The sequence below is a fragment of the Alosa sapidissima genome, chromosome 15 (genome assembly GCF_018492685.1).
Source record: "Alosa sapidissima isolate fAloSap1 chromosome 15, fAloSap1.pri, whole genome shotgun sequence".
In the NCBI taxonomy this organism is placed as follows: domain Eukaryota; kingdom Metazoa; phylum Chordata; class Actinopteri; order Clupeiformes; family Clupeidae; genus Alosa; species Alosa sapidissima.
This window is the reverse complement of record NC_055971.1, coordinates 13,501,827-13,529,658: the sequence shown is the minus strand read 5'-3', so window position 1 is coordinate 13,529,658 and position 27,832 is coordinate 13,501,827. Positions and strand designations below refer to the sequence as shown.

At 41.2% G+C, this 27,832-nt stretch overlaps 3 protein-coding genes across 7 annotated transcripts; all 3 read left to right on the top strand.

Moving 5' to 3' along the window:
• The first annotated feature begins 301 nt into the window (after positions 1 to 301).
• LOC121683609 (P2Y purinoceptor 14) lies at positions 302 to 27,832 on the top strand. Of its 2 annotated transcripts, XM_042063295.1 has the most exons (4): positions 302 to 467; positions 1,593 to 1,999; positions 10,095 to 11,346; positions 27,823 to 27,832. In XM_042063295.1, the coding sequence occupies exons 2-3, from the start codon at positions 1,593 to 1,595 to the stop codon at positions 10,798 to 10,800; spliced, it is 1,113 nt and encodes a 370-aa protein (XP_041919229.1). In that variant the 5' UTR covers positions 302 to 467; the 3' UTR covers positions 10,801 to 11,346; positions 27,823 to 27,832. The 2 variants fall into 2 exon arrangements, with proteins under 2 accessions (XP_041919229.1, XP_041919230.1); XM_042063296.1 differs by lacking the exon at positions 27,823 to 27,832 and having other exon boundaries at positions 302 to 458; positions 10,095 to 10,800.
• Positions 11,346 to 14,113, top strand: gpr171 (G protein-coupled receptor 171). 4 transcript variants are annotated; one of them, XM_042063292.1, is made up of 3 exons: positions 11,346 to 11,908; positions 12,409 to 12,545; positions 12,900 to 14,113. In XM_042063292.1, exons 2-3 carry the CDS (start codon positions 12,437 to 12,439, stop codon positions 13,916 to 13,918), a joined length of 1,128 nt encoding a protein of 375 aa, XP_041919226.1. In that variant the 5' UTR covers positions 11,346 to 11,908; positions 12,409 to 12,436; the 3' UTR covers positions 13,919 to 14,113. The 4 variants fall into 4 exon arrangements, with proteins under 4 accessions (XP_041919226.1, XP_041919225.1, XP_041919227.1 ...); XM_042063291.1 differs by having other exon boundaries at positions 12,402 to 12,545; XM_042063293.1 differs by lacking the exon at positions 11,346 to 11,908 and having other exon boundaries at positions 12,420 to 12,591.
• Positions 21,372 to 27,014, top strand: clrn1 (clarin 1). The gene is made up of 3 exons (XM_042063297.1): positions 21,372 to 21,921; positions 24,648 to 24,827; positions 26,081 to 27,014. The coding sequence occupies exons 1-3, from the start codon at positions 21,669 to 21,671 to the stop codon at positions 26,344 to 26,346; spliced, it is 699 nt and encodes a 232-aa protein (XP_041919231.1). The 5' UTR covers positions 21,372 to 21,668; the 3' UTR covers positions 26,347 to 27,014.

The following is a 27,832-nucleotide window of genomic DNA, read 5'->3' as shown; positions in this document are numbered from 1 at the left end:
CAGCATGTTTTGCACGTCAGGTAAGGATTCTTGGAGGAAATGCATCAGAGAATCCTTTGGACTCTGTCTCATTTTCATATTGCTTAATGCGCTCACGTTGCATGTCAGAACAGTTGCACAAAACCACTTGTAACTGAACTAAGCTTCTCAGACATTCTTTTTTTCTATATTAACCGCTAAACCACTTTTCTGTCACAGCAGCTTTGCTCTAGCTTTGCTCGCTCTCCCTCCGCCCCCCTTTCTCTTTCATCCTCTGAGTCTGTGTGTCTCTCTCTCTTTTCCTCACTCTGTCTCTCTCCTCCCCACCCTGCACGTCTGTCCCCTCCACAACTTACACCAACACACCATAACTTGCTTATACCCACATGAGCTCCTCCTTGTACATCATATCTCTTGGTGGAAGTTCAGACAGAGAGGCAGACAGTGGAATACTTTGAGGATTCTTTGGTTACTTTCAGGTGAGAAGGGTGAGTAATGAGCATACGTTTCCATTTTGTCCCTCAAACAGACAATTGTGAAAATAAGTGTGTGTTCTAGAGTTTCTGTAGCCTTCAGCATAAAGTGTCATTGAAGGTGAATGGCAAGCAGAATATTCTTTTTATATGTGGCTACAAATACTATCATTGAAATAGACTGCATGCAAGAGAAACCTAATTTATTTGTTTGTACTGCTAAATACAAACACACTGTTATATAATTGGGTTGCAGTTTGGTTAAACTGAATTGCAGTCTACAGTTGCCATGAGTAAAAAAAAAAAAAACCTTATCTGAGATCTGATCTGAGATCTGATATCTGAGAGAAATCTGAATTATATCTGAATGTATTATTTCAGATTTGCTTTATTCATCATTTTGATTGCCTTCTGCAAATGGTTTATTGACCCACACAACGCAAAACAACATGACAACTGTTGACTGGGCAAAATTGCTTGGGAAAGGATGTGGTGAACTCAAAGAGAGGAAATCATTTCACTAGGGAGTGCTATTAAAGGTCCTCATTGTTACACCACTGGGGAAAAGGACCTTTTTACATAAGGAAGCAGCAGAGTTTTATTTGTGACCCGTGGACATGGGTGACATGAAACTGTGGTTACATAATTGTGTTGTCTTTCTGTTCCAAGAACTTGTCAGGTTGGATTTTACGTGTCACTTTTTTACTTACAAATGTTGAAGCATGCAATATATTCCCCAAAGAGCATCTTTATGTTTAGCCTATGTTTATATTCATAGAATTTAACAGATGCTTTTGTCAAAGCGACTTACCAAAAATAACAATACATATTAAAATGAACAGTAAACAGGTTTTAAAAGTTGGTAAATATCAACGATCAATAATGAAAATAAACAAATAGTATAAAACTACAAATCATAACTCATAAAAAACCATTGGAATTAATTAATTAAAAATAAGCTGAACAGATAAGTCTTTAGACCCTCTTGAAAGACCCAAAACTATCGTAGTTGAACATTCCAGACACCAAACAAAAAATAATGTTACATTAGAATGCACGTTTTCAAAGAGGGTGGTGGATGATGTTACTACTGTTGTTAAATGTTTTCCTCATGCTTGCATCACTTCTGACCCTCTGCAGATGACCAGCTCAGAAATTACAGCCATGACTACTCCTGCATTTAACTTCAACTCAAGCAATTATACAACCAATGGGTCGTCGTGTGACAACAAAAGTGGACAAGTACTGGCCTATCCCTTCTTCATCTTTGGCTATGCGCTGGTGTTTCTGATAAGCCTGGTGCTGAACGGATTCACCCTGAAAGTCTACTTCTGCCGCTCTCAACGCAACAACACAACCGTCACCATTTACCTCCAGAATCTGGTCATATCCGACCTGTTTCTCAGCCTGTGTTTGCCTCTGCGTATTGCCAACTATGTTGTTGAGACGCCTGCCATGCGCCAAATCTACTGCAGTTTTGGAGCCTCGGCCTTCTATCTTAACATGTATGCCAGCATCATCTTCATGGATTACATTGCTGCCAACAGGTAAGAACAGCAAGGCATTCTGGGTGAACCTCACTTTATCTGTACGATCTTAAGGTAGAAATGATAAATGGGCCTTTAACACTTGGGCAAAAATGGGCATGCAAATTTAGGCAGACAATGTGAAAACCTGCGCTGACCTGACCTGAATATGTTGTTTTAGGTAAGTTCAACATCCACCATCCACTGTTCAACATGAAGCACAAGTAAAAATGCATTCTAACGGTTTCTGTCTGCGGTTTAGCTGTGGGAACAGTGTCAATGTTCTAATGAAGTCAGGTGTGGGAACAGTGTCAATGTTCTAATGTGTCAATGTTCTAATAAAGTAATTTGACGTATATGACACTTTGGGTTGGACATGAGTAAGCTGTTTGTGTAATCCTAAATAGGCCATGTTAGCTTGATTTTCGATGATAAGAGCATGAAAGAGTACGCTGTGGGCATTTTGCCTTAGATGTGGCCGCTGTAGCCCCGATGCAAATGCATCAAGAAAGGCAAGCTGAATATGGTGCACATGATGCCCTCCCTTATTTGTTTTTTTCTTTTCTTTTTTTAGTTGTTCTTTTTTACCTCTCACTTTTTCATTATGGATCTTTTAAATATCTACAGTATTACCAATATCACAGTATTACCAATATTACACATTTTTTTTACAATTTCCTTTCCATCATTTTCATGTCACTGTAACTGAAGGTAAAAGAAGAAGTATAAAATGAGAGTGAAGACAGGGAAGTGGTAGCACTGGTATACATTTCAGAGGTTTTTTGTTTTGCGACTGGCATTTGCGTGACTGCTGTTTCCTTTTCTGTGTACTCTAATAATGCATGTTCCAATTGAAATGTTGGACAGGAAGTCCACTGTCAACATTCATCACTTCCTCTTACCTAGCCTGGGTAGCACGAGCAGAGATTCGTATGGGTATTTCCAGGTTACCTCTTACCCTTAGTGTACACCAATCTGTGTACATTGCATGTAGTTTACAGTGTCAGTGTCAGGCATATGTGTTTGCATTTTTACTACTACTGTTCATTTTTTGTTCATACAATTGCGAGCATTTCTACAGCACACCACAGCATAATTGGTAATAGATAATTGATAGCGGTCATATAGGGATTGTCAATTTTTTTTTTTTTTTTCGTCATCTGCTTCCTGAATTTTTGGTCAACGAGACCCGGGACACCGACACACCGGGCCACATGAAACTTGGTGGGCATGTAGCCCCACTACACTTTTACGGGAAAAATGAAAATGGAATATTATACTGCTTCAATCGCCTCTATCTTCAGTTCAGATGTTCTGAACTGCACGCAAGATCTGTGTTGGATAAAATAGGCTAGTTTAGTAGCATCGGATTAGCGTTTTTTCCCGCTCCCCAACGAATGTTTGAACTCGTTATCATGCTAAGCATATCCAAAATCCATTTTACAACAGATTTCCCCTTTCCCCTCACATAATGCCCCACCTTGATTCGAACCTTGTCATGGGAAAATATGTTTACATTTGGTTTGTTAAAAATGACTATCGGTCAATCAATCAGTTTCTTGAAAAACTCAAATACCAAAATTGGCCTTCAAAATCCCATATCGGTCAGGCTCTATAGGAGATGGAGACAAATTGACATACACACACACACGCATGCACACACACATGCATCCACACGCACAGACACGCATGCATGTAAACACATGCACATCCACACAGCCAGACCAGAGTGCGAATTACCCCACCATAATTGGGGGGTACTGCTCCTTCACTTCTTCTATGACCATCATGGTCCACTACCATATCAATCCCCATTGTGATCGCCAAGTGCAACATGTGTTGTGCAACACACATACAAGGTCTAAACATGCGACAAACTGATAATCAGTAGTCTACAGAATATCTCATTGTTATATATCCAAAAGAGAACTGTTTTGATCAACTCTCAAAAGTTAGAAGTTAAGTGCACTGAAATACCATTCTAATTACTAGTAAAAGTAATACCTTTACAAGCCTATTGTCTATTTCATGAAATATTGATTTGGTTTATTTTTAGATTTCATAAGACCTGGAGGTAAGACCCTAACCCTCTCATATAAACAGAAACCAATTTTCCGTTATAGTCTATGAGTCAGTGTCAAATCAACACAATTGCTAGAGATATGTGAAACCTGAGCAATCTTTAATGTGATTAAGGAGCATACTATGAAAAAACATACTACCATAGAAAAACTAGCCTACAGAGCGGTAGGCCTAACCTACAAGAATCCGATAACCAGAACAAGCTGGGTGCCATTAACACTACAGTATCCTACTGTACAAATTAATCATATACACATGCACACATACACTTTCCTTTTCCTCATAGTGTCTCTGTGAATAAAATAAAATCCTAGTTTCATTAAGATAGTATCAGGGTTCAGATGAAACTACATTTATTGAACTAAAAATATGAAATAATAGCTGTACTATTTAGCCTAGGCTACTTGGCTCTTTTTATGTTTCCACAGGTTTCACTGATGTTATGTAGGCTTACAGCAGCTACATCAGACCCTCTTGTGCTTAATATAAAAACAACACAGGATCTGTGCCAAACTAATTTCAAAAGGGCACAATAATTTTTTCAAGATTAAACGAGAATGGACACATAGGCTATGGACTGGAGTTCATCTCCTTGGAAATGACAATAGATTTTACCTCACCACAATGTAAAATAATAATAATAAATGATTTAAATAGAGAATTATCTTGCTAACTAACCTTGGTATCTAACCAAGGTCCACTTTACTAGCCTCAGTGGGTAAGTAGCAGGTAGCCGGTAATTAAATGTATGAAGACGTGACATGAGCTATGAAAGAACAAAACACGTTAATACATGAAGGTTGTAAAATAGCACATTTTCAACAAGCTAGACGTCTGCTAGCAACTTATAATTTACCCATGCACGTCAGCAGCAAACCGAATTTAAGCTACTGGAGGAATCTACCTACTGTAACGTTGACACTTGCTTGAGAAGTTGAAGTCGTTCTCTATCTCTATCGCTTCTAGCGCCACGGTGGTTAAAATGGTAAGGTCCATAATAGGGGTGTCTGAAATCGCTTTACATTAAATTTTCTCTAGTGAAAATATAGGAGTTGACTTGTATTGTAGCCAACTGTAATGATATTTCAGAAAAAATATCTGACCCCCCCAAAACTGATATTTCTGTCTCTTTGGGGGGTATAGTACCCCCCAGTACCCCCTGTAATTCGAACTATGAGCCAGACACGCACACACACACATGCACACACACACACACACAGGTACGCACACGTACAAGCATACACAAAAGTTGCAGCAGTAGGGGATGGAGTAGGAGAAGGAGGAGTTTTTTTTTCGTGGAGAGGATGACTGAACGGCGGTCATATTTTGTACTGCTATGCGGTACATCTAGTTGGTTTTCGGTAAGATTAACAGTTAGATAGCTAGTTGCTGAATAATAAACCAAACTGCTGACATGGCCATGTGAATTAAAAGGAGAAGCAGGACTTGATGACTTGATCATTTTATCAAATACATTTTTCAGGAAAGGAATGATGGCCTTAGGCATAGCTGGTTACTGAATAATGAACCCAACTGCTGACATGGCCATGTCATGTAAAAGCAGTACAGGTTGCTTTCTTGTCCAACATAAACTGTGTAGATCCAGTGCCGGCTAGGCAAAATCCTGCTAAGGGGCCCTCCCACCTGAACTCTGAGGGACAAAATGACAAAACTAAAAAAACGGGACATGCAACTTTGCTAAGTACCGTGACTGGGAAAGGCTGGCAAGCAAGCCGCAGACAGATCAGGTGATTCACTTCCCTGTAGGTAGGCCTAGGCCGGCAACACGTGCTGGAGAGATGCGTGTAGACATCCAACCATGGAACGAACACAAGTTTATCCGACTGCTGTTCCCGCTGTTCATTCTCGTGAAGTTTCTTCCGTTATTATTTCATTTTCGGTTTCATGTTTATCTGCCTAATGTATCAGGCACTGTTGCTATAACTGTATACCAGAGGTGAAAAAAGTATGAAAAAATATTGTACTCAAGTAAAAGTACCAATACCTTGATAAAATATTACTCAAGTACAAGTTAAAATACCGATCTGAAAATGTACTCAAGTAAAAGTAAAAAGTAGTTCATTTAAAAAGTACTTTTGTTTGGGGGGGGGGGTACCACAACAACCCGTTTTACTAGAGACTTTCTAATGAGGCCTGTACCAATGCTGTTTTATTGTCAGTTTAGGTAAAGTAGGAAGTAACATCAGGAATCCCTGTCCATTGTTAACACTGTGTATGCCTGTCAACAGAGGTGGGCACAAAAAAATCAAAAACTATTTTGCTACAAGCTACAAATACTGGCTCATAAAATGTAACAAAGTAAAATACAAAATATTGATGTGAAAAATGTATTTAATTAAAATACAAGTAATTAGTCATTTGAAAATACAAAAATACCAACTTTTCAAAAAACTACAAGGCATATTATTGAAAACATATCTCCAAGAGACAAGAAATACTGTTTTCTGATTGGCGGCAGAGGACTATTAATTCTGTACATTGGGCTCCTATGAAGTAGCCTAGATCTGGTAAAAAAATGTAGGGCCTAATCAGCATCCCATATCAATGTAAACGATGATTGAACTGACAAGAAGCAGACTTCGCAACAGTGGAATCAAACTGAACTACATTTCCCTTTTTGTGCTGTAAATGCATGCCTATTGCTACATGACTGGCAACATAGGGGACAAACAGAATAATATCCTGGTAACCCGATATACAGAATTAATAAACTTGGTGGAGAAAACTCCAAGTTACTCCAAGTACTCAAGGTCATGGGGTCAAAGGTCATCATATGGGGTCCATGTCCTAATGTTCTCCCACAGTATCTTATATTGTTTTCTAATTTTAGCACTTGACACACCTGACAATTCAAGCTCCTAAGGTTAGTTTTTTTTTTTTCAACTTTCAATTTTCTAAGGGGATGATGAAACAGAAAAGACAGATACGGGGTGACATAAAATTGGCAGCACAAACAAAGAAATTGGGTTCAACCCATGTTGACCATCTTGGCTCCCTCAGTTTACTTTATTGCACCGACCGAAATGCTCCTATCAATATGGAGCCCAGGAGGTGTCACGGCAATATGTTTTTAAAAAGGTGAATGCAGTTAGCCAAACAGCCATTGCATTCTGTGTAATAGTTTATTTTTTTTTAACAAAGATACTCTAGTTTGTAGTTTGTAATTTCTTTCAAAATATACAGTACATTTTGGAGACAGATGGAGTCGTACCACAGGTCTATGTCCAGGGATAGATTACTACTATTACTATTATTAAAGTTCAGTTTGGGGGTCCCCCAGACCCCACCACAGATTTGGGCGCCCCCCCCCCCCCCCAAAAAAAAAGAAAGAAAAAGAAATATCTAATGGATTGAAAAGAGGTAATAATAAACCAGACATGATTAAATAAAGACCACATAAGAAAATGGACAGCATATCCACAGTCCCTATCAACATTTGTGTTTTTCATAGGTCAGGATTATTAGGCTCAAACAGACTGTCAACATTATAGAGCTACTGCAAAAGATTCAGTTTGCACATTCAGGAACACATTGGATGAAATTTAGATAGATATCTGACATTAAAGATGGGTCACTGTCCAAAATGTACCTTGCGTGTATGACCATTTTTGGATGCATGCATGAAGGCCGACGTGAGGATTTTTTTTCTCGGCTCAAAGTGCTAAAAACTTTCTTCAAGGTTGGCAGGTCTGGAAGTGTTGCAACCTCAACATGAAAGACGCTTCCAAATCAGCACAGCTCCGGTGCTTTATTGAATCCGTGGTTGAACCAGATGGAGAGCTAAAAGTATGATGCTTGTCTATCTTTGGTTGAAACTTTGGGTCAAAAGTTTACTGTTGCCAGGCAACCCCCACGACAACTCTCTCTCTCTCTCTCTCTCTCTCTCTCTCTCTCTCTCTATCACACACACACACACACAGGCATGATAGGCTAGGGAACGTTCTGGGAATGTCAGTTTAAGGATAAAAAAAAGGGTAAGGCTATTTGCACCCCTGGTACAATTAGCAGTGTATGCTATTCGTACCCTGGTGCAATTAGAAGTGCATTCTATTTGTACCCCGGGGCACACAGCAATGTGTTCTATTAGTACCCCGTGTGGTACAAATATCAATGTATGGTATTCGTACCCGGTGCACACAGCAATGTGTTCTATTAATACCCCGTCTGGTACAAATATCAGTGTATGCTATTTTCACCCCTGTGCATATTGATCACACAATGTAATAATAATAAAAAAACAAGTAACATGTTTTTGTTGTTACGTAACAGGGTGTGAATAGCTCAGCTTTGTAATAGACACTCTGAATAAGGTATGCTGTTTGCATCAATGTATAGTTAGAAGTGGATGCTATTCGTACCCTGGTGTATATAGTAATGTATGCTACTTACACCCTGGTGCGCAAGCTAGTTAATTGTTGCAATCAAAACTTCCATTTGAGAACAGATTTCTTGTTCAAATTGCACGCCTTCTCTCCAGAGACGTTGGTACAACGTCTTTTTGTTGTTATGTCACAGGGTGTGAATAGCTCAGCTGTGTGGTCAAGGGGTGTAAATAGACACTGTACCCTAATAAAAAATGTACCCTTAACTCATTGAATGCCAAGCTGTTTTCGGAAGCTTTGTCCTAGAGTGCCAGCAATCTAGACCATTGTTGATGATTTTTGTACAGTCACAGCATATTCTGTGTTATAGCTATGAACACATACAATGGCTCGTTTGAAAGGTGAGACAGGTGAGAAAGGTGAGCTCTCAGTGGGTGCAAATGTGTATTTCTACACGCTTCTGTTCCTGAGAAATCGCAAGCTAAACAGTGGCTAGTTTTCATCAAAATCGCTGTTTTTTTTTTCTAGAAATGGAGATATAACGTCTTTAATGAAATATGAAGTGTTGCCTGTAAAGGTTCCGGGAAGTGACCTAGCGAGACCTGGCAAGACTGCCACCTAGTGGTAGAAATGGCCTGGTTTTTAGCTGACGTGCATGCGTCACTGATTCGACCCAACGCGGCAACCGAGTTATAATAAAATGTCCAGATAAAATGCCCAGATTGTGCGTTTTCATGAGTTTTCGATCATCATATATTTAATTTCCATTCATCACAGAATTCACAAAATTACATATAAGGTGTGTTAGAGTGTCTAGTTTCGTAATTTAAAAAAAAAGCTAAAAACGTAATATTACGTTTTTGGCACTCAACGCATGGGAAGGAAGTTAATATAACCATCAGGGAATGTTAAGGTTCCCTAACAGTTGCACAAAAACAGCTGTAAGGAGACGTTCTGGGAACAGTCTCTGAAGGCTACTGATAAATACATTTGGACCGAAACATGCTGCCAAGAGACTTTGGAAACCAAATTGAAATGAGATTTGTGTACCAAACCTTGTGTGAATAAAATGTGAGCTGTAAGGAGACGTTCTGGGAACAGTCTCTGAAGGCTACTGATAAATACATTTGGACCGAAACATGCTGCCAAGAGACTTTGGAAACCAAATTGAAATGAGATTTGTGTACCAAACCTTGTGTGAATAAAATGTGAGAAAGACACACAAGCACAAGGAATGGTCAAGGAGTTTTTGCCAGTGATATAACTTTGAAGTATATGAAATTGCTATGTTTGAAATGTAATCATATTTTGAAGTGTAAACCTGTGCAAAGTTAATTCATGTTTTGAAATGGATTTTGTTGTATGATGTATAATCATATCGCGATGGCATAGGTGACTGTGTAAGGACCAGGTGCATAACACAATGCTCATGTAACCACACAAGGGTGTTTGCAAAGCCTACACTAGACAAACCACAAAAGAACACAGGGTGCTCAGAGAGAGCACCCTGGGGGGTCACGGTAAATCACCGGACTGTCAGAAAACCTGCTCGAACCATAATTGGGTGAAATGTTCAACGTACCATAGTCAGACCACAGAGTGTCCTAAGACATCCTGACTAGTATATTTGTGTGCTATATTTTAACTATCAGGGTGATTAACCATTGCCCATACTCTCCCTCTTCGAACAGGTACCTGAAGATTGTCCGGCCACTGGAGACCAACATCTTACAAACACCACGTGCTGCACGAATCATCTCCATAGTAACCTGGACCTTCCTGGGTGGAACAGCCCTCTTGTACATGGTGATCTCCCTCATCTCCTCCAGGGACAACGTCAAGTTCGCTCGCTACAGCGTTGGCTGTGAGTCTCTGCATAGCCAGAGGGTCAGCCAGCTCTACAAGGCCGTGCACACCGCATCGGCAGCCATTTTCTTTTTCGTGCTTGTCTCCCTGGTGTTCCTGTACCACGGCACCACGCGACGGCTCCGGCAGGCCCAGAAATCCCAGCAGTCCGAGAGCGGCTGTCGGAAGCTGGCCAAGTCCAAGCGGAACATGCTTATCTTGGTGAGCATGTTCTGCGTGTGCTTCGTGCCGTACCACCTGGTGCGACTGCCCTACGTCTTCCTGAAGCAGAAGCTGACGTGCTTCACCTGGGCCCACGCCTTCTTCACGCTCAAAGAGGCCACGGTGTTGCTGTCCGTCTGCAACGCCTGTCTGGACCCCTTCATCTACTTCATCTTCTGCAAGGCCTTCAGAGCCCAGCTGGGCCTGAGGAAAGAGCCCCAGGGGCCGTCGTCAAGCGTCACCGAGGTCCGCCGACTCTCCATGAAAAGAGGGAGCCTGAAGCCGCTAAATGCGGCGACCATCATTCAGGCCATGCAGCCCAACAAGTGAACTTCCTCACACACCCCTCCTCAGTTGTTATTTGAAACATCATGCCCACATACACATGTAAATACAGACATGGAGCTGCTTTGTACACAGGCACACAGTACACACTTGAGGGTGGAATGCAATCAAACTTCAAAACTCACCCAAAAGCAGTAAACTAATATAGTTATATCATGTAAGTTATGACAACTGTTACTATCAAATAACTGAAAGTACAGCTATTGCCATGAACATTTTGGGATGGGGTTATACAATACTGTAAGAAAAAAATACTGAAAAACAGATATTAATCTTGCTTCCTCTTCTGTATGTTTAGACACAGCAATCATATGGTACATGACATCCTTGATGGAACTAACACACACACACACACACACACACACACACACACACACACACACACACACAGATTCTTGTGATGATATTTAAGCTCTCAGAACATGGGGAATTTAGATATAGTGTCATCTATTACTGGAAATGCCCACACATTTAGAAATGAGATGAGTTGCAGTCAACACAGTGTTATCAGTGAGGCCAACAGACTAGAGAGTAAACTAAAGTTGGCTGAAGTGTATCATCCCAAACACCCACAAAACAGGGGAAGTACTGAGCACAACAGCTGGGGGAGCGTGGATTACACAAGGTTGGGGTTTTATTTTTATTTACTATATGTTCTGCAAATGAGGAGGTGGACAGAGGAGGAAGGACTGGTGTAAAACTCTTCAGCTTCATCAACCTCCATGAAGCAAGACTAGACAAAGGAAATGAGAAAGTACTCCCCGAAAGCAGGAACTGATAAGACAGAGTTCGACCGACATACATTTCAAAGGGGAGGGCTGTTTTTTTTGTGGTTGCTAGTCTGACACAGAATCTGGAAACTTGGGTTTCCGTAACGTCACTTCACTGCTGTGCAGAGTAGAGGAGGGACTTGGTTCTCTCTAGCGCTCCTTGCTTTGCTTTCTCTCTTTTTGTTGCTTCTTCTAGTTATCACTCTGCCGCAGGAGAGTTGGCTGGGCTCTAGAGCTGATCTGGACTCCTAGTCCTGTGGTCAATGACTTGAGGATTTGCACCTCAGTTTGTGGCTGTCTTGCTCAGAAGAGCAGTACATGTGGTGAGTTCTCTCTCAAAACATGCCTTATCTCTTGTAGCACATGTGAACTCGAACCAGACACGTTCCTTTTTTCAAACCTGGAACGTGTAATTCTATCTATATGTGATTTTTTGGTGTTAGCTAAATATTACAGATAGCCAACTGGGCTTCCTAGACAAACTGAGTCTATTTTTTTTAACAGAGTAAAGTTTGACTCAACCACACTGGTGGTGCACTGATACCAAAGACAGATGCAGTTTGTTGCACCAGGCTCTATATTTGCATGTGTTCCTGTTTGTTTTACCAGTGCCATATAAGGGGTTTATAGTGTGATCAGGAACAAAATTGTACATTGAGTAATTAATGGATGATAGATAAGACATTCCATTTTCAAATGTTTTCAAGTCTTCCAACATCAAAGGAGGTGGAGAAGTTTGTTGGAATTTATACTACATTGATGAAGTGTATTTAAAATCCCAGGTTAAAGTCCTATTTTAATACGTGTTTTTCCAAGGGCAGAGAGGGTGATTCATCTTCAAAAGGACTGCAATGCATGAGGGGGAAACAAGAGATTTGCACGAAACAGTTCACCACTTCCTGACATGCTCCTGTGATGTGTCTGCGGAGAGACCCAGTGACGTGTTAGACACCAACGTATGTCAGTGTCGACATCAGCTTAGTCATCCCAACTTTCAGGACCTGAGGTATTTTGGAGATTTTGGGTCATTTGTGTTGATGTGGGGATTTCTAAAGAATCTTTTAAGTATTCAGTCAGTGTTGTTAAGAGTACATTTAAGGGCAGTGGATATTGAATTAAAGGGGGATTTGAATAAGCCAATAATTCAAAATGAATTTAATGAGATGCTTCAGTTTGACCATCACTTACAGTATACTATCTGCCTTTGTGTAAGATATTGGATGCTATACAATTGCGAAAAATACAAAAAAAGGCAAATATTTGATCCTCAAGTTCTTGTGCCACTGATATGAACTCATGTTCTTGCTTCTATAGGTTTGAGCTACTCGTCTTCACTTCACCAATCAGCAATGGCGTCCTCCTCCAACTCCAGCTGCGTGGTCAATGACAACATGGAGCCCTTTGCTGCCATGTACATTGTGATCTTCCTGGTAGGGATGGCTGGGAGTCTGGTGTCCCTCTGGGCCTTCATCCGCGGCCGAGCCACCAAAAAGTGCATGAGCGTCTATCTCATCAACCTGCTGACCTCCGACTTCCTGCTCATGCTCGCCCTTCCGTTCAAGATCGCCAAGGACCTGGGCGTGGACTCGGTGCCGTTCAGCGTCTTCCAGTGCCAGTGCAGTAGCGTGCTCATCTACATCAACATGTACGCCTCCATCACCTTCCTGGCCTTTGTGAGCATGAACCGCTACCTGCAGATCACCCAGAGCTCCCGTCTGCTCCACCTGCAGGAGCCGTGTTTCGCTGGCGTCATGTCCGCCGTGGTCTGGCTCCTGGTGCTCTTCATCAACGTGCCCAACATGGCCATCCCGATCGAGGAGAAGCTCCCCGAAGCGCCCTTCGGCTGCGCCGACCTGAAGACCCAGCTCGGGAAGCACTGGCACCTCCTGTCCGTCTTCCTGGGCATGGCCATCTTCCTCAACGCCTCGGCCGCGCTGTTCCTCTCCAACGGCCTGGTGCTGAAGCAGCTCTGGGGCCGGCGTCACGCCGAGCCGGCCGAGCGCGCCAGCGTGCGCCAGGCCACCGTCAGCATCGCCACGGTCACCGGGGCCTACGTGCTCTGCTTCGTGCCGTACCACGCCGTGCGCATGCCCTACACCTTCACCCAGACCAACTTCATCGAGGACTGCGAGCTCCATCGCTCTCTCTTCCTTGCCAAGGAGTCCACGCTCTTGCTGGCCATACTGCACCTGTGCTTCGACCCCGTCCTCTACTTCTACCTGTCCAGCTCGGTCAGGTTAAAAGTCACCGGGGTGCTCTCGAGCATGAGGAGCCGCGCCGGGGACAAAGAGATGGCACCTGCCCCTGAACTAGAGCAGAAGCTGGAGCCATGAGAGAGAGAGAGAGAGAGAGAGAGAGAGAGAGAGAGAGAGAGAGAGAGAGAGAGAGAGAGAGAGAGAGGAAGATGTGATGATAGCATATGTCTGTAAGAAAGGGTTTATGGTTTGTTTTTTTTTGCTTTTACATAACTTAACCCTAACCCTAACCCTAACCATCAAGATGGCCATAACGAATGTCTGACGAGAGGGGAAAAAAGAGAAATGACAAAAGTGTGTGTGTGTGTGCAATAGAGAGAGATAGCAAAAGAAGGAGTGTATGCGCATGTGTACATGTGAGAGATAAGGTATGATGGAGACAACAGGAAAGAAGACAAGTGGACAGAAAGAGACAAAATCAGTGCAACGTGACAATGAGACATCATGAAACCAGTAGAAACCTGTCAGACACGGTGGAAAGACCATGTGGTCAGTCAGTAGAGTCTGACTGACCACAGGACTGGAATTAGTATCTAGAGAAAAAAAACTTCCCGTTTTCACACACAACCAGTGCTATTGTGCAGAGATTGCCTTCACAGGCACCTGCAAGCTTACTTCAAAATCATCGGTGCAGACTGACTTAGTCTTTTTCATCTTTGTGTGCTAGCAGTGCGCTTTCGAGTGTTCTAATGTCACTTTAGAGTATTTTTATACTTTTTGATGTATTACTCAGAAATATTGTAATTTATTTTATAAGAGTATCATATTGTAAATAGAAGTACGAATCGATACAAATATAATAAAATGCTGCAGCAATATTATAATTATTTTGATTACCGGTAACCTTGTGTACTGTGATACTGCATTGTAGGTCTAGACTACTTTTGATACATTTTAGTCATACATTTGATGCAGTTAGGTTTTTTGTTGATGGAGTTATAACAGTCTACTTCTCCGTATGTGAAGTTCTTTGAGTAAAGACTATGGACCCTTTCAAGAGAGTTCCATTATCAGCATCATAGTTGGCCCCACAAGACTTCCTTTTTAACATTCCATATGTTATCTTAATGCAGAGGAAGTAGATTGGGGCCCAAATAGAACGTTCAAGCATTGTTTTTGTTTACCTTGTTGAAAGGGTCTATATAATGACTGTAATAATAAACAAATGCATTTTAGGCTACTTTATGTATAGGCTACTTTATGTATAGGCTACTTTGTTTTGAATTTAATTGCATATTAATCAAATAAGTAGAATCATATCACAAATGGATCAAATGTATCCATTCATTTGCAGTCCTCTGCCAGATGGTCTTTGGTAGCCTAAAAAGTAAACAAATCAGCAAATAAAAGAAAAAACATGCATGACAAATGAAGAAAGCAAATAAACCAAATATGCTAAACATGTATGAATATTGGCTGCTTAATTTGCATTATTAGGCTACATGTGAATCTTAAGTGAGATAAGTTTAATTAAACTTGAAAGCTTGAACACAATGTGCAATATTTGGTAGTTAAGTAGTTCAGGTATGTCAGAAGGGGACTTCATAACTTGGCTTCATTTACATATGAGCTCTTAATTTTTTATCTCATATCAAGTGCAAAAACTGTCTAGTGTATCAAAATACACTACTTGTTTGTGCTGTTATGACTATAAAGCTTTCTGGTAACCTCCGAAATACAAGTGGCTCCATTGTCTGCCAGTGGTTGAACGCACACACAACCACAACCACAATTTGGGGAAAACCAATGCACCTCATGGCATTGTTGGGAAGTATGGCAAGCCGATTGAGCATTTATTCAGATATCTTGATATCAGACATAATTGTCATGTACATGCAAGCCAGTTAACTAGTGGGCCATTTCTGTGTGAACTAGTTAACATGTGACAGCCAAAATGCTCACTAGTTAACTAGTAAGGCCCAAATTCTCTCTAGTTAACTAGTTCATATGTTTCATATCTTACTAGTTAACTAGTAATGCTCAGCATGTTCACTAGTTAACTAGTGGACACTGAAATGTGCACTGCTTAAGTAGTTTAAAGACTTCTATATTTTACTAGTCAACTAGTAAGGTACAAAAATGTTTACTAGCTGACTACTGAATGTCAAATTCCCACTTGTTAACTTCTATGTAATTTGGCAAGCCGCTTGGGCATTTATTCTGATTTCTTGATATCAGGCCAACATGCAAGCCATTTTTGTCAACTAATTAACTAGTGAGCCATGTTTGTGCACACTAGTTAACTAGTGACAGCATAAATGCCCACTAGTTAACTAGTGAACACATATTAGCTTCACTAGTTAACTAGTGAAAGCCAGAAATGTCCACTAGTTAACTAGTAAAGGCCAAAATGCATACCAGTCAGCTAGTTGAAGGCTTTTGGGTCTCACTAGTTAACTAGTGACAGGCAAAAATGTACACATGTTTACTAGTGAAGGCAAAACTCCTCACTAGTTAACTAGTTGGAGTAAGTCAATGTCACTAGTTAACTAGTGAACCATAAATGGCTTACTAGCTAGCTAGGTGATGGCAGCAGGCTCACTAGTTAACTAGTTGATGCATCTTTTGTCCAAACTAAAGTTAACTAGTGAGGTCATAAATGTATACTAGTAAACTAGTTGAAGCCTAAATTCACACTAGTCAGCTAGTGGCGCAGAATTAAAATTAGGAGGCGGAGAACTCTGGAAATTAAAGCTTTCTATTGGCACCCTATGTCCAAATAGAACATGACAACCAATCACAGCGCAGAATTTCACAAAATCCCACCCACAACATTTGCATGTGGCACACAAGTTAACATGCTGGCCAAAGGAACTTTAACTAGTAAACTAGTGGCTTCAATGGATACAAGGATACAAGGATACAAGGAAGTTTATTGTCACATGCATATAGTTACTGGAAGTAAGAAATGCAGTGAAATTATGTCTGGTGTCAGCCTATTTGTGCATTAATGGGGGGGGTAAAAAGTGCAGTAGAAGAGGGGTTTAGTAGATTAAGTGGCAAGGGCTGCATAAAAAAGGTGGGGGAGGATTGGGATTGGGTGGGGGGCACCAACAAGGAGCACCCAAGAGCAACAGGGGCAAGGAAAAACTCCCTTACCAAGGAAGAAACCTTGGGCAGATCCACGGCTCAAGGGGCTAACCCAACTGCCAGGGGTCTTGGTGTGTGTGTTGGGGGGATGACAGGGGAGATGGGATAGTGTGCTGTGTATGTGGGGAGAGGGCAGTGTGCAATATGTGTGTTGGAGAAGCTTCCTCATGAGACAATGTGCTGTGTATTGAGGGGGGGGGGGGCAGTGTGCTGTAAGTATGTTGGGGATGTGTGTTGGAGAAGCTTCCTGATGAAATAATGTGCTGTGTATGTGGGGGGGGGGGGGGGGGGGGGGGGGGGGGGGGGGGGGGCAGGGACTTACTATTGCAAGCAGAGTACTGTATGTAATGTATGTGAGTGATGACAGTGAAGATGTGTGTGTGGGCGGGAGGGGAGTGGAGCAGTGACTGTGTGTGTGTGTGTGTGTGTAGTGTGTAGGTGGGAGCAGTGTGCTGTAAGTATGTAGAGGATGTGTGTTGGAGAAGATCCTGAAGACAATGTGCTGTGTATGTGGGGGGGGGGGGGGGGGGGCAGTGTGCAGCAAGTATGTAGAGGAGGCTTACTGTAGCAAGCAGTGTGCTGTATGTATGTGAAGTGATGACAGTGATGATGTAAGTGTGTGTGTTGGGGGGGGGGGGGGGTCAGGGACTTACTATTGCAAGCAGAGTACTGTATGTAATGTATGTGAGTGATGACAGTGAAGATGTGTGTGTGGGCGGGAGTGGAGCAGTGACTGTGTGTGTGTGTGTGTAGTGTGTGTGTAGTGTGCTGTAAGTATGTAGAGGATGTGTGTTGGAGAAGATCCTGAAGACAATGTGCTGTGTATGTGGGGGGGGGGGGGGGGCAGTGTGCAGCGTGCAGCAAGTATGTAGAGGAGTGCTGTATGTATGTGAAGTGATGACAGTGATGATGATGTAAGTGTGTGTGTTGGGGATGGGGGTGGGGTGGGGGGTGGGGGGGAAGAAAGGCTAGGCAATCAAGGACAATGTGACACTTACATGTAAACTAGTGAAGGCAGAACTGCTCACTAGTTAACTAGTGAAGACACAAATGCCCACTAGTTAACTAGTGAGGTCTAAAAAGTGTCACTAGTTTACTAGTGTGCACCAAAACACCCACCAGTGAACTAGTGATGGCAATTTCCATTCGACTAGTTAACTAGTGAGGTGCAAAAAGTGTCACTAGTTTACTAGTGTGCCCCAAAATGCCCACTAGTTAACTAGTGAAGGCAATTTCAGCCCCACTAGTTAACTAGTGAGATGCCAAAATGGTCACTTGTTAACATGTAAAGGCCAAAATACCCACTAGTTTACTAGTGAGGGTGTTGTGGGCCTTAGTAGTTAACTAGTGGCATGTATATTTTGTTCACTAGTTAACTAGTTACACCTAAAAAGAGAAACAAGCTGACCGTTTTTGTCCACTAGTTAACTAGTGGAACAATTGAAGTCTCACTAGTTTGCATGTGTGGCAGTGAAGCAGCTCACTAGTTAACTAGTGCCTGAAATGGCTATTATGCAAATTCTAATGAGAGGGTGGGTAGAAGACTCCTATTGGGTATTATGTAAGAATCCCACCCAGTCTAAATGTAAATTTACTGTTCATAGCCTCGCGATCAGGTCCTGATGGGTGCTAAAGTGACACACTGCTCTGCAACGGTACTTCAGTATAGATAGTAAAGCAGAGCCTGCAGTATGCAGTATCTCATATTCTGTCAAAATGGTTTTTAATAATAACATGAATTAATTTGCATTATTAGGCTACATGTGAATCTTAAGTGAGATACGTTTAATTAAACTTGAAAGCTTGAACACAATGTGCAATATTTGGTAGTTAAGTAGTTCAGGTATGTCAGAAGGGAACAGGGAAACCCCATGCTTTAACAAGTAAGCTCTTAGTGATCCACACCAAAGATTCAAGGGATCGATTTTAATATTATTCTTTGTTTATTGTTGCTAGGCAACCACAGACATAAATGTATCCATTCAGTCACACTTTTCTGATTAATAACTGAAAAACAAAAGATTGTACACATTAACTGCACATGGTTTCAAAAGTAATTAAAAGCTCAAAAAAAACCTTCATGCACTTCTAAGGAATTGAACCCTGGTCTCCCACATGATGTTCTGCTGCATAACCACTTGAGCTAATCTTACCACATCAGCAATACTATCATCAATGTTCATGTTACTGAAACGTTTTGTTGCTAGGCAACCATATACACATGCCTCCAGTTTTATCGCGATTTTCAGACTAATAACTGAAAAACTAAAGATTGTAGACATTAACTGAATGAAGATTACAGCAATACACCACAACTTTGTCACTAGACATGTTATCAAAACATATTTTTATGCTCAAACGATCTTAGTTTATAGAAGTTTGCTCTTAGAACAGCCTGGACGAAGTCAGCCATGTTTTCTAGGTTTCTGAGTCCTAAATGGACCAATCAAAATCCTTGTTCCGCCTTCTTCATTTGCATGCAAGTGCGACATTGCGCACTAGTTAAAGGAGAATTCCGGTGTGATATTGACCTAAAGTGTATTGAAACATGATACCGAGTGTGAACGTATGTCTCATAGCCCATCTCGGCTTGTCCCCTGCACTCCAAAATCTGGCGCTAGTTAGCCGATGCTACCAACAGCTTTTTCAATAGTGGTGCTTCGGCATCGGGCTAGCCATGCAAATAAATCACTGTTTTACACCCATTTACGAGGCTCAATGTATCTCCACACTTCATTGGTAGACTGAGATGCCACTAGTGAGATGCCACTTCATTTTGGCATCTCACTAGTTAACTAGTGGGGCTGAAATGGCCTTCACTAGTTAACTAGTGGGCACACTAGTAAACTAGTGACACTTTTTGCACCTCACTAGTTAACTAGTCGAATGGAAATTGCCATCACTAGTTCACTAGTGGGTGTTTTGGTGCACACTAGTAAACTAGTGACACTTTTTAGACCTCACTAGTTAACTAGTGGGCATTTGTGTCTTCACTAGTTAACTAGTGAGCAGTTCTGCCTTCACTAGTTTACATGTAAGTGTCACACTGAAGCCACTAGTTTACTAGCTAGAGTACCTTTGGCCAGCATGTTAACTTGTGTGCCACATGCAAATATTGTGGGTGGGATTTTGTGAAATTCTGCACTGTGATTGGTTATCATGTTCTATTTGGACATAGGGAGCCAATAGAAAGCCTCAATTTCCAGAATTCTTCGCCTCCTAATTTGAATTCTGCGCCACTAGTTGACTAGTGTGAATTTTGTCTTGAACTAGTTTACTAGTATACATTTATGACCTCACTAGTTAACTAGTTTGGACAAATGATGCATCAACTAGTTAACTAGTGAGCCTACTGCCATCACCTAGCTAGCTAGTAAGCCATTTATGGTTCACTAGTTAACTAGTGACATTGACCTACTGCAACTAGTTAACTAGTGAGGTGTTTTGCCTTCACTAGTAAACATGTGCACATTTTTGGCTGTCACTAGTTAACTAGTGAGACCCAAAAGCCTTCAACTAGCTGACTGGTATGCATTTTGGCCTTTACTAGTTAACTAGTAGACATTTCTGGCTCTCACTAGTTAACTAGTGAAGCTAAAATGTGTTGACTAGTTAACTAGTGAGCCTTTTGGCTCCTACTAGTTAACTAGTGTGCATATTTTGGCCCTCACTAGTTAACTAGTTCACACAAACATTGCTCACTAGTTAACTAGTTGACAAAAATGGCTTACATGTACATGACAATTATGCCTGATATCAAGATATCAGAATAAATGCTCAATCGGCTTGCCATAGGGAAGCTGATTAACCCCCTGAGGTTTGCTTTTGCTTTGCGTGCAAAATATAGCCTATTGAATATCACTGCACTCAATTTTCAAAGAATGTCACATTGATGAGTCAGGTTTACCGTGTTTCATTAGCCTGACGTAGCTATATTTCATTATGTAAGTTATGCAGATCTGACTCCAGAAAGGATGGAGGGACCGTGGTCTTGGAATACTTTTCAGATTTCTGAAGTTGATTTTTTTTAAAGGCACCACAATTACTTGTTCCATGTGAACACGCATGTGAATAGGCTTAGGCTACAAACTGAAGAAGGCAAATTTAAAAAAAAAAAACGATGTGTTTCCAACCAAGAGATACATTACGCTGCTGTATTTTACACGCTTGCTGTGCTATATATTTTTCATTTATTTACGTGTCCTTCAATTAAGCTACACATGCGAATTTAGGTTGCTGAACAGTTTAGCGTTGGCCCTCTCGCATTGCAATTAGTCCTACATGTAATTTATGGGCTATTTAAACCAAATGAACGTGGCATTTAAGGCTTCCCCCTATCAGGATTTGGTTTTGGTGAGGCAGCTGAATGAAATGTATAATGGCGCGTGCACTCTGTGACATAACCAATCAGTCTTTAAGGTCACTGCATCGGCTGGCTCCAGAAACTCCATCAGTCAACTGACGCTCTCAGAAATTTAAACCGGCGGTTACTTGGAGACGGAGATAGGGCGAAAACGAGGCGAGCACGGTAACCTTATACACTGGACATCTAATACAACGCACATATCGAGGGGTTGCTTACCTTTTGATTATGCAATTTCGCAAATCTTTAACTGATACACAAATGGAAATTACAGGGCTTCGCTTTTAGGTAAAACCAAATGAGAGCATCTGCGCGTGAGAATGCGTTGTGATCACCTGGGTCTCACCTGAACTTTTACCGGGCTTGGAGTGCGCAATGGCTAATCGTCAAAAGAAAATAATATTTTCAGTAAGTGGTTTTCTATGTTTCGCCTGCGTTCTGATAGTCGTCGCAGCGATGGGTACACACTTTTGGATCAAGGGAACCGTTCTTTGTAAAACAGGCGCGCAGTTGGTGAACGCTTCCGGCCCAGAGCTGGATAAATTTATTGGGAAGGTGAGCTACGGACTTTTTCACGGGCAACGTGTGAAGCAGTGTGGCCTGGGTGGAAGACCTTTCCGATTTTCATGTGAGTAAACTACAGTAAGCATACTTTGTTTCTGTACAATTATTTTACATGCATGCATGCATCCATCACAAATTGCTTGAAAGGCTATTCAATTGTATTCGGTCCCATCGTGTTGTGTTACATTTACATGTATTATTTAAAGTTTTATAACGCAAGATGTTGTCTAACAAAGCCTGAATAATTAACTCGCGAGGGGAAAACAATATTGAAGCATTTGTCACGGAGCCTATTTAATTTGGTGGCTGTATACATTTTTCTGCTTTTGGACCATGGTTGACAGCTCTCACATAGCGCTGGTCACGCTAACCACTCCTGAGATTGTAGCCTAGATCTACTCATGCCAATTTACAGCGTCGGTAGGCTATCAAGGACTACTACGCATTTACGCAATTATCAGAGAGGGAAATGAGAGTGGACTGACGAAGAAGACAGCTGAATGTTCCTTATCCTGAGATGCATGTGCAAAGTATCTTATTAAACTACTGAATGCATTTAACGTTACTTGTATTTGTTGAATCAGTGGTGACTTGTGGGAGACAGTTTTTTGATGTCACACCACCGAACACAGTCCATTCACACATTCGCCCTGCGATGATGCAATGACAGTAGCTGACAGAATTCACTTAATGAGTTCTGGAATGACGAACAAATTGAAAGGCTGTTATTTCTGGTCGAGTGGGCTCTATTACGACATTGAAGAACAAGATACAGATTGTTTCAGTGAGCTTCTCTCAGTGGGCATGACAGTGTAGACTAGGGCCAGGCTACAGCCTAAGTTGAAGCCCCTATGCTCACTTGCCCTGTGCGAAATAAAAGGGCTGATAGGCCTAGGCCTACTGTCTGTCTAGTCCTACCAAATGTAGATCATTTATTGTGCCATGAAGCAATGGCGCTGTACAGTCCACAGTTTGAACATGAACCTTGATACCGAATTTCGTATTTTACATTTTCTGTAACAAACCCTAAAAGTTCTTGATAGAATAACCTAGACATCATCATCACTGTCTGATTTTGGCAAAATATGAGTTGCTTAGTTGGGAAAGCCTAATAAATACACCAATTCCTGTCTAATGTATAATATTTTTAATGACTAGCTCCCCCAGTTCTAAAAAAATTTGTGAAAACAGGTTTAACTGAATATCACTGTACCCATAGGTAGTGCATCTAGAGGATAGGCCTACTGCACAATTACATTCAGAGAAAAATAGTTTCAGTCAATCTTTTTTTTTTCAATTCAAGCTGCCCATGAATGGACCTCAATGATACCAACCAGAGGTGGGCACAAATACATCAAAACTATTTTGTTACAAACTACAAATACAAAATAAAATACAAAATACTGATGTGAAACATTTATTTAATTAAAATACAAGTAATTAGTAATTTGAAAATACAAAAATATCCACACAATAATCATGGTATACCAACTTTTTACAAAGAAACTACAAGGCATATTATTGAAAACGTATCCCCAAGAGACAAGAAATACTGTTTTCTGATTGGCTGGCAGAGGGCTTTATTCTGTACTTTGGGGCTCCTATGAAGTAGATCTGGTAAAAAAATCCAAACAGCATTCCATATCGATGATTGAACTAACAAGAAGCAAACTTCGCAATAGTGGAATCAACTGTGTAACATAGCACAGTGTTTCTTAACTGGTGGGTCAGGAACCAAAAGTGGCCACATGGAAACAAGGCACCCCTGTCAAAGTCATACCTGTCGAGTACTTTGAAAGGTGGCATCAAGAGTTGAAGACTTCACAAATGTAGGCTAATGCCAAACATCTGCATGTTCCAAACAAGTAGGCCTACAGGCACTTTGCTTGTCTTAACATGTAGCTCACCATATCCATTGGCTTGAACGCTAAAAAAATATATATGGGTCGCGACTTTATGAACATGGGAAATTGTGGGACCCAAAGTCAGACCAGTTGATAACCACTGACACGGCATTACTACCCACCATCATTTCCATAACCAATGAATGTAGAACAACAAATTTAACAGGTCGGCCTCTCAACTGAACTGCATTTCCCTTTTTGTGCTATAAATGCATGACTGGCAACATGGGGGACAAACAGAATAACATCCTGTAAGGTGTCCCGATATACAGAACTAATGAACTTGGTGGAGAAAACTCTTTCTGCATCGGGGAGGTCTTTGCCTCCGTCTCCTCCATTATTTCTGCATAGCTCGGCGGATATATCTCTGCCATAAATCCTCATGTCAAATCCATTAAGTGGTTTTAATACTGTCCTGTAGTGAGAATGAGCATCAGCTATTAGGTACTTAAGGTCATGGGGTCCATATCCTAATGTTCTCCCTCAGTATCTTATCTGAATCATTTTCACATTTTAGTCTTGACTTGACACACCTGACACACCTTTTATTTATTTTTTTTACTTTCAATGTTCTAAGCGGGGATGATGAAACAGAAAAGACAGATATAATGCTTTTAATTTGTCTATAGGGTGACAGCAAATTGGTGGCGCAAACAAAAAAATTGGGTTTACGACCATTTTGGCTCCCTCAGTTGACTTTTCTATTCATTTTTTCCAACTTCAGACATGTCCAGAGGGATCTAACACTTACGCTGGTCAAAATGTGGCAATACTGCAAGAAAAAGGAAAAATGGGTTTACATTTTACGCTGTCCTCCAAAAGGGTAATGAAATTAGTATTTGTATGGACAATAGCCTACCTGATGATGAAACTTACTTCCTTGTAGTCTTTCCTGACCTGTTGGATGCCATCCCAGCCAATCTCCACATCAGTGTGATCTTCTTCTGTGGTGTGCTCATACTCTTCTCCTGCATTTCCACGGCCTTCTTTGTGTACAATGCCTTTGGCAGCCCCTATGAGACGCTACAAGGCCCACTTGGACTGTACCTGTGGAACTTCATCAGCTGTAAGTGCCAAATGAAATGAAAATTGTATAAAATTGTAACTTCATAAGCCATATAAGATATACTGTAGGCCTACTTTAGATTATGTGTGTGGCTAAAGTGGCCTAAGCCCTGATAGCGTATTTTTTACTACCATATTTCTCTGGAGACTCAGTCAGGACGATGGAAAATCAGGATACAGGCTTTTATTCTTTTCAATGAGCGGCCAGGTACATGTTTGTGTCACCCAAGCAAAGATTTCACTACTGAACAGGTGAATATCCTTAAATATGTTACAGGCAAAAAGGGGAGGTGGGGACGTGGCCTCCATCAGGTAACACCATCATAACCCCCCCCCCCCCCCCTTTGCTTGGGATGCTCCTCAGAGGCCTGGCCCCATACCGTTTCTACCAAAGTTGATGTTTTCACACCTGAAGAGACACAAAAGGTCTCGAGATATGCTCGCATTGAATTCAAAGAGACAGAAGAGATACACATGGATACAAAAATCACAAATGACCATAAGAAGTACACAGTATGTACATTTACAGAGAATAATTCTGATTCACAACACTTTCAGCCCCGACACGTAGCCCTGTCAGGACAAGAAAAAGACAAATTACAACCCTATGAGTGAAACTAGTTACCTGTATGGGAGGTGATCTGATGTACAGATGAAACTTAAATCTGTTGTATGAAGTTTTTGTTGTAAAAAACTGAAATGCCTATGGGCTTCTAATGAACTCTAAGGAAATGCTAAAATTTCTCAAAATTACTGTCAGTTTACATGTTTCTTGTTTTTGCCCCTTTTTATGTAGTTGTCTCATTCATTGCCCCTATGTATCTGCCCTTGCAGTAGATTCAGATTATTTTTTGTCCACCTGTAGGCATTTGACTATCTACGGAGCCCCCAAAGGACCATGGTGGGAATTATCTTTTTAGAGGTGGGATAATTATTATTATTTTTAGAGCCCCTTTTGCGTTTTCTCGCAATACTTTTGCTTTTGCCTCACAAATATTTGTGTTCCTTCACAGTAGTTTTGCCTTCCCTGGCAAAGTCAAAAGTATTGCGAGGGAATGGAAAACGAATTGCAAAGGAACGCAAAAGGGGTTCTAAAAATAAATTCACACCTAAAAAGATAATTTCCTCCATGGTCCTTCGGGAGCTCCGTAAGTATCACTGACCATGACTGATCGTATACTGACAATTAACACTCTTGCAGTTACCTGGGTCAATGGGACCTTTCTTTCTGACCTGTCCTCTTTCTTCATATAGGTTTCTGCAGCTGTCTGGTCATGATCCTATTTGCTGCTGAGGTGAAGCTCCATCGCCTCTCTGAACGCATCGCTAACTTCAACGAGGGCAACTTTCTTTACAAGACCTACACGGAGCAGTATGACCGCTCTTTCTGGCTTATCTTCCTCTCCTTCCTCATACACGGCCTCAACATCCTACTGATACGCCTCGCTGGATTTCAGTTTCCTTTCCAGGAGGCCAAAGAGCCTGACCTAAGCACTGGGGCATCAGATCTCATGTACTAATTGGCCTACTTTTTTATTAATGGCTCCTAGGATGGCATCGGAGCAACCGGGCCATACATTTTCTTCAGTGGGAGCCCTGGTGGTATTAAATGTTCCACGCACAAGAAGAAATATCTGACCTCCCTCTAAGCTGTATCATTTGAATGGCAGAGCAAAAACTGGAGCCGTATTATCTTTTGAAATGTGACATTTTCAGATGGAGGGGGCCCATATTGGGAAAGGAGATGAGTTGGTGTTATTAGTACTATGTTGTCATGACAACACATTGCGGGGAAGGTGAAAATTAGTCTCTAGATTCTCTTTCTGTTCATAAACTGCTAACATAGCTGAAGGTATCAAACTGATTTCACTGTGGCCTCAAGTGTTCAAATGGAGAACAGGAAGTAGAGAAAAGCACATCTTATTTCATTCTTTGTTTCTGTTAGGGTTGTGTGTGATTGTCAGTCTCATTCTTAGTTTGCCCTTAAAATAGCCTACATCATGTTGTGCCAATGACTAATTGTTAAAATTGTGTTAAAATTGTAGTCATTTTTTTTATAGTAGGCCTAGGACTATTTTTAGTTTTTAGCTTTTTTTTAGAAAGCATATCGAATTAACATGCTAATGGAGTTTGTATAATTCTATCTGTGCAGCATGTAGGGAGTATTTTGGACAAAAAATAAATAAATCTTGAATTTTTATGGACCATTGTTAACTGCAAAAAATCTCCATGTTCTGTGGTTGCATCTGAAAGATCAATGTAAACCTGTATTAACATTTCTTCAAACTTCAAACAAGCACATGCCAAGCAAGTGTGGCACATTGGCCACTAGATGGCAATACAGGCCCATCTCTAATGTGCCCAAATTAGAAAATGGTCTGATCCAACTCAGAATCAGACCCAGCATTGCAAATATTCTCACAGATGAGGGAGTGGTGGCAGAGGTGGAAAAAGTATGAAAATATTGTACTCAAGTAAAAGTACCAATACCTTGATGAAATATTATTCAAGTACAAGTTAAAATACCGATCTGAAAATGTACTCAAGTAAAAGTAAAAAGTAGTTCATTTAAAATGTACTTTAAGTAAAAGTTACTTAGTTACTTTTTTTTTTTTTGGGGGGGGGGGGGGAACCAGAAGAACTAGTTTTACCAGAGACTTTCTAATGAGGAGATACAGCACAAAAAATCCTCCATAGTAATGCATGGGGTTAGTTTGTAACGCAGTTGTCTACACATATCACAACCCTTCCACGGCAAAACGTCGACATGTGAACACATTGAGCCAATCATGTGGTGTGTTGTAAAATACATTGAGCCAATCAAGTGGTGTGCTGTGAAGACATGATAAGACACACGATAAGTGCCCAAAAAGTGTTGCAATATGGCCGCCGAGTGGAGGTACTTGCCTGATAAGGACGTTGAGAAATGGAGATCTATGTGAAAAATCACCGGAGTTCTCCTTTAAGTTTGAGCAGTAGTTGATTTTCAAAGTTAGTTGCACTCAT

Excerpts from the sequence above, each read along its gene's own strand:
- LOC121683609 (XM_042063295.1), top strand. The coding sequence starts at position 1,593 with ATGACCAGCTCAGAAATTACAGCCATGACTACTCCTGCATTTAACTTC. Across the intron at positions 2,000-10,094 it reads GATTACATTGCTGCCAACAG|GTACCTGAAGATTGTCCGGC; the intron begins GTAAGAACAGCA and ends CTCTTCGAACAG.
- gpr171 (XM_042063292.1), top strand. The coding sequence starts at position 12,437 with ATGCATGAGGGGGAAACAAGAGATTTGCACGAAACAGTTCACCACTTC. Across the intron at positions 12,546-12,899 it reads CGTGTTAGACACCAACGTAT|GTTTGAGCTACTCGTCTTCA; the intron begins GTCAGTGTCGAC and ends TTGCTTCTATAG.
- clrn1 (XM_042063297.1), top strand. The coding sequence starts at position 21,669 with ATGGCTAATCGTCAAAAGAAAATAATATTTTCAGTAAGTGGTTTTCTA. Across the intron at positions 21,922-24,647 it reads AAGACCTTTCCGATTTTCAT|TCTTTCCTGACCTGTTGGAT; the intron begins GTGAGTAAACTA and ends ACTTCCTTGTAG. Across the intron at positions 24,828-26,080 it reads CCTGTGGAACTTCATCAGCT|GTTTCTGCAGCTGTCTGGTC; the intron begins GTAAGTGCCAAA and ends TTCTTCATATAG.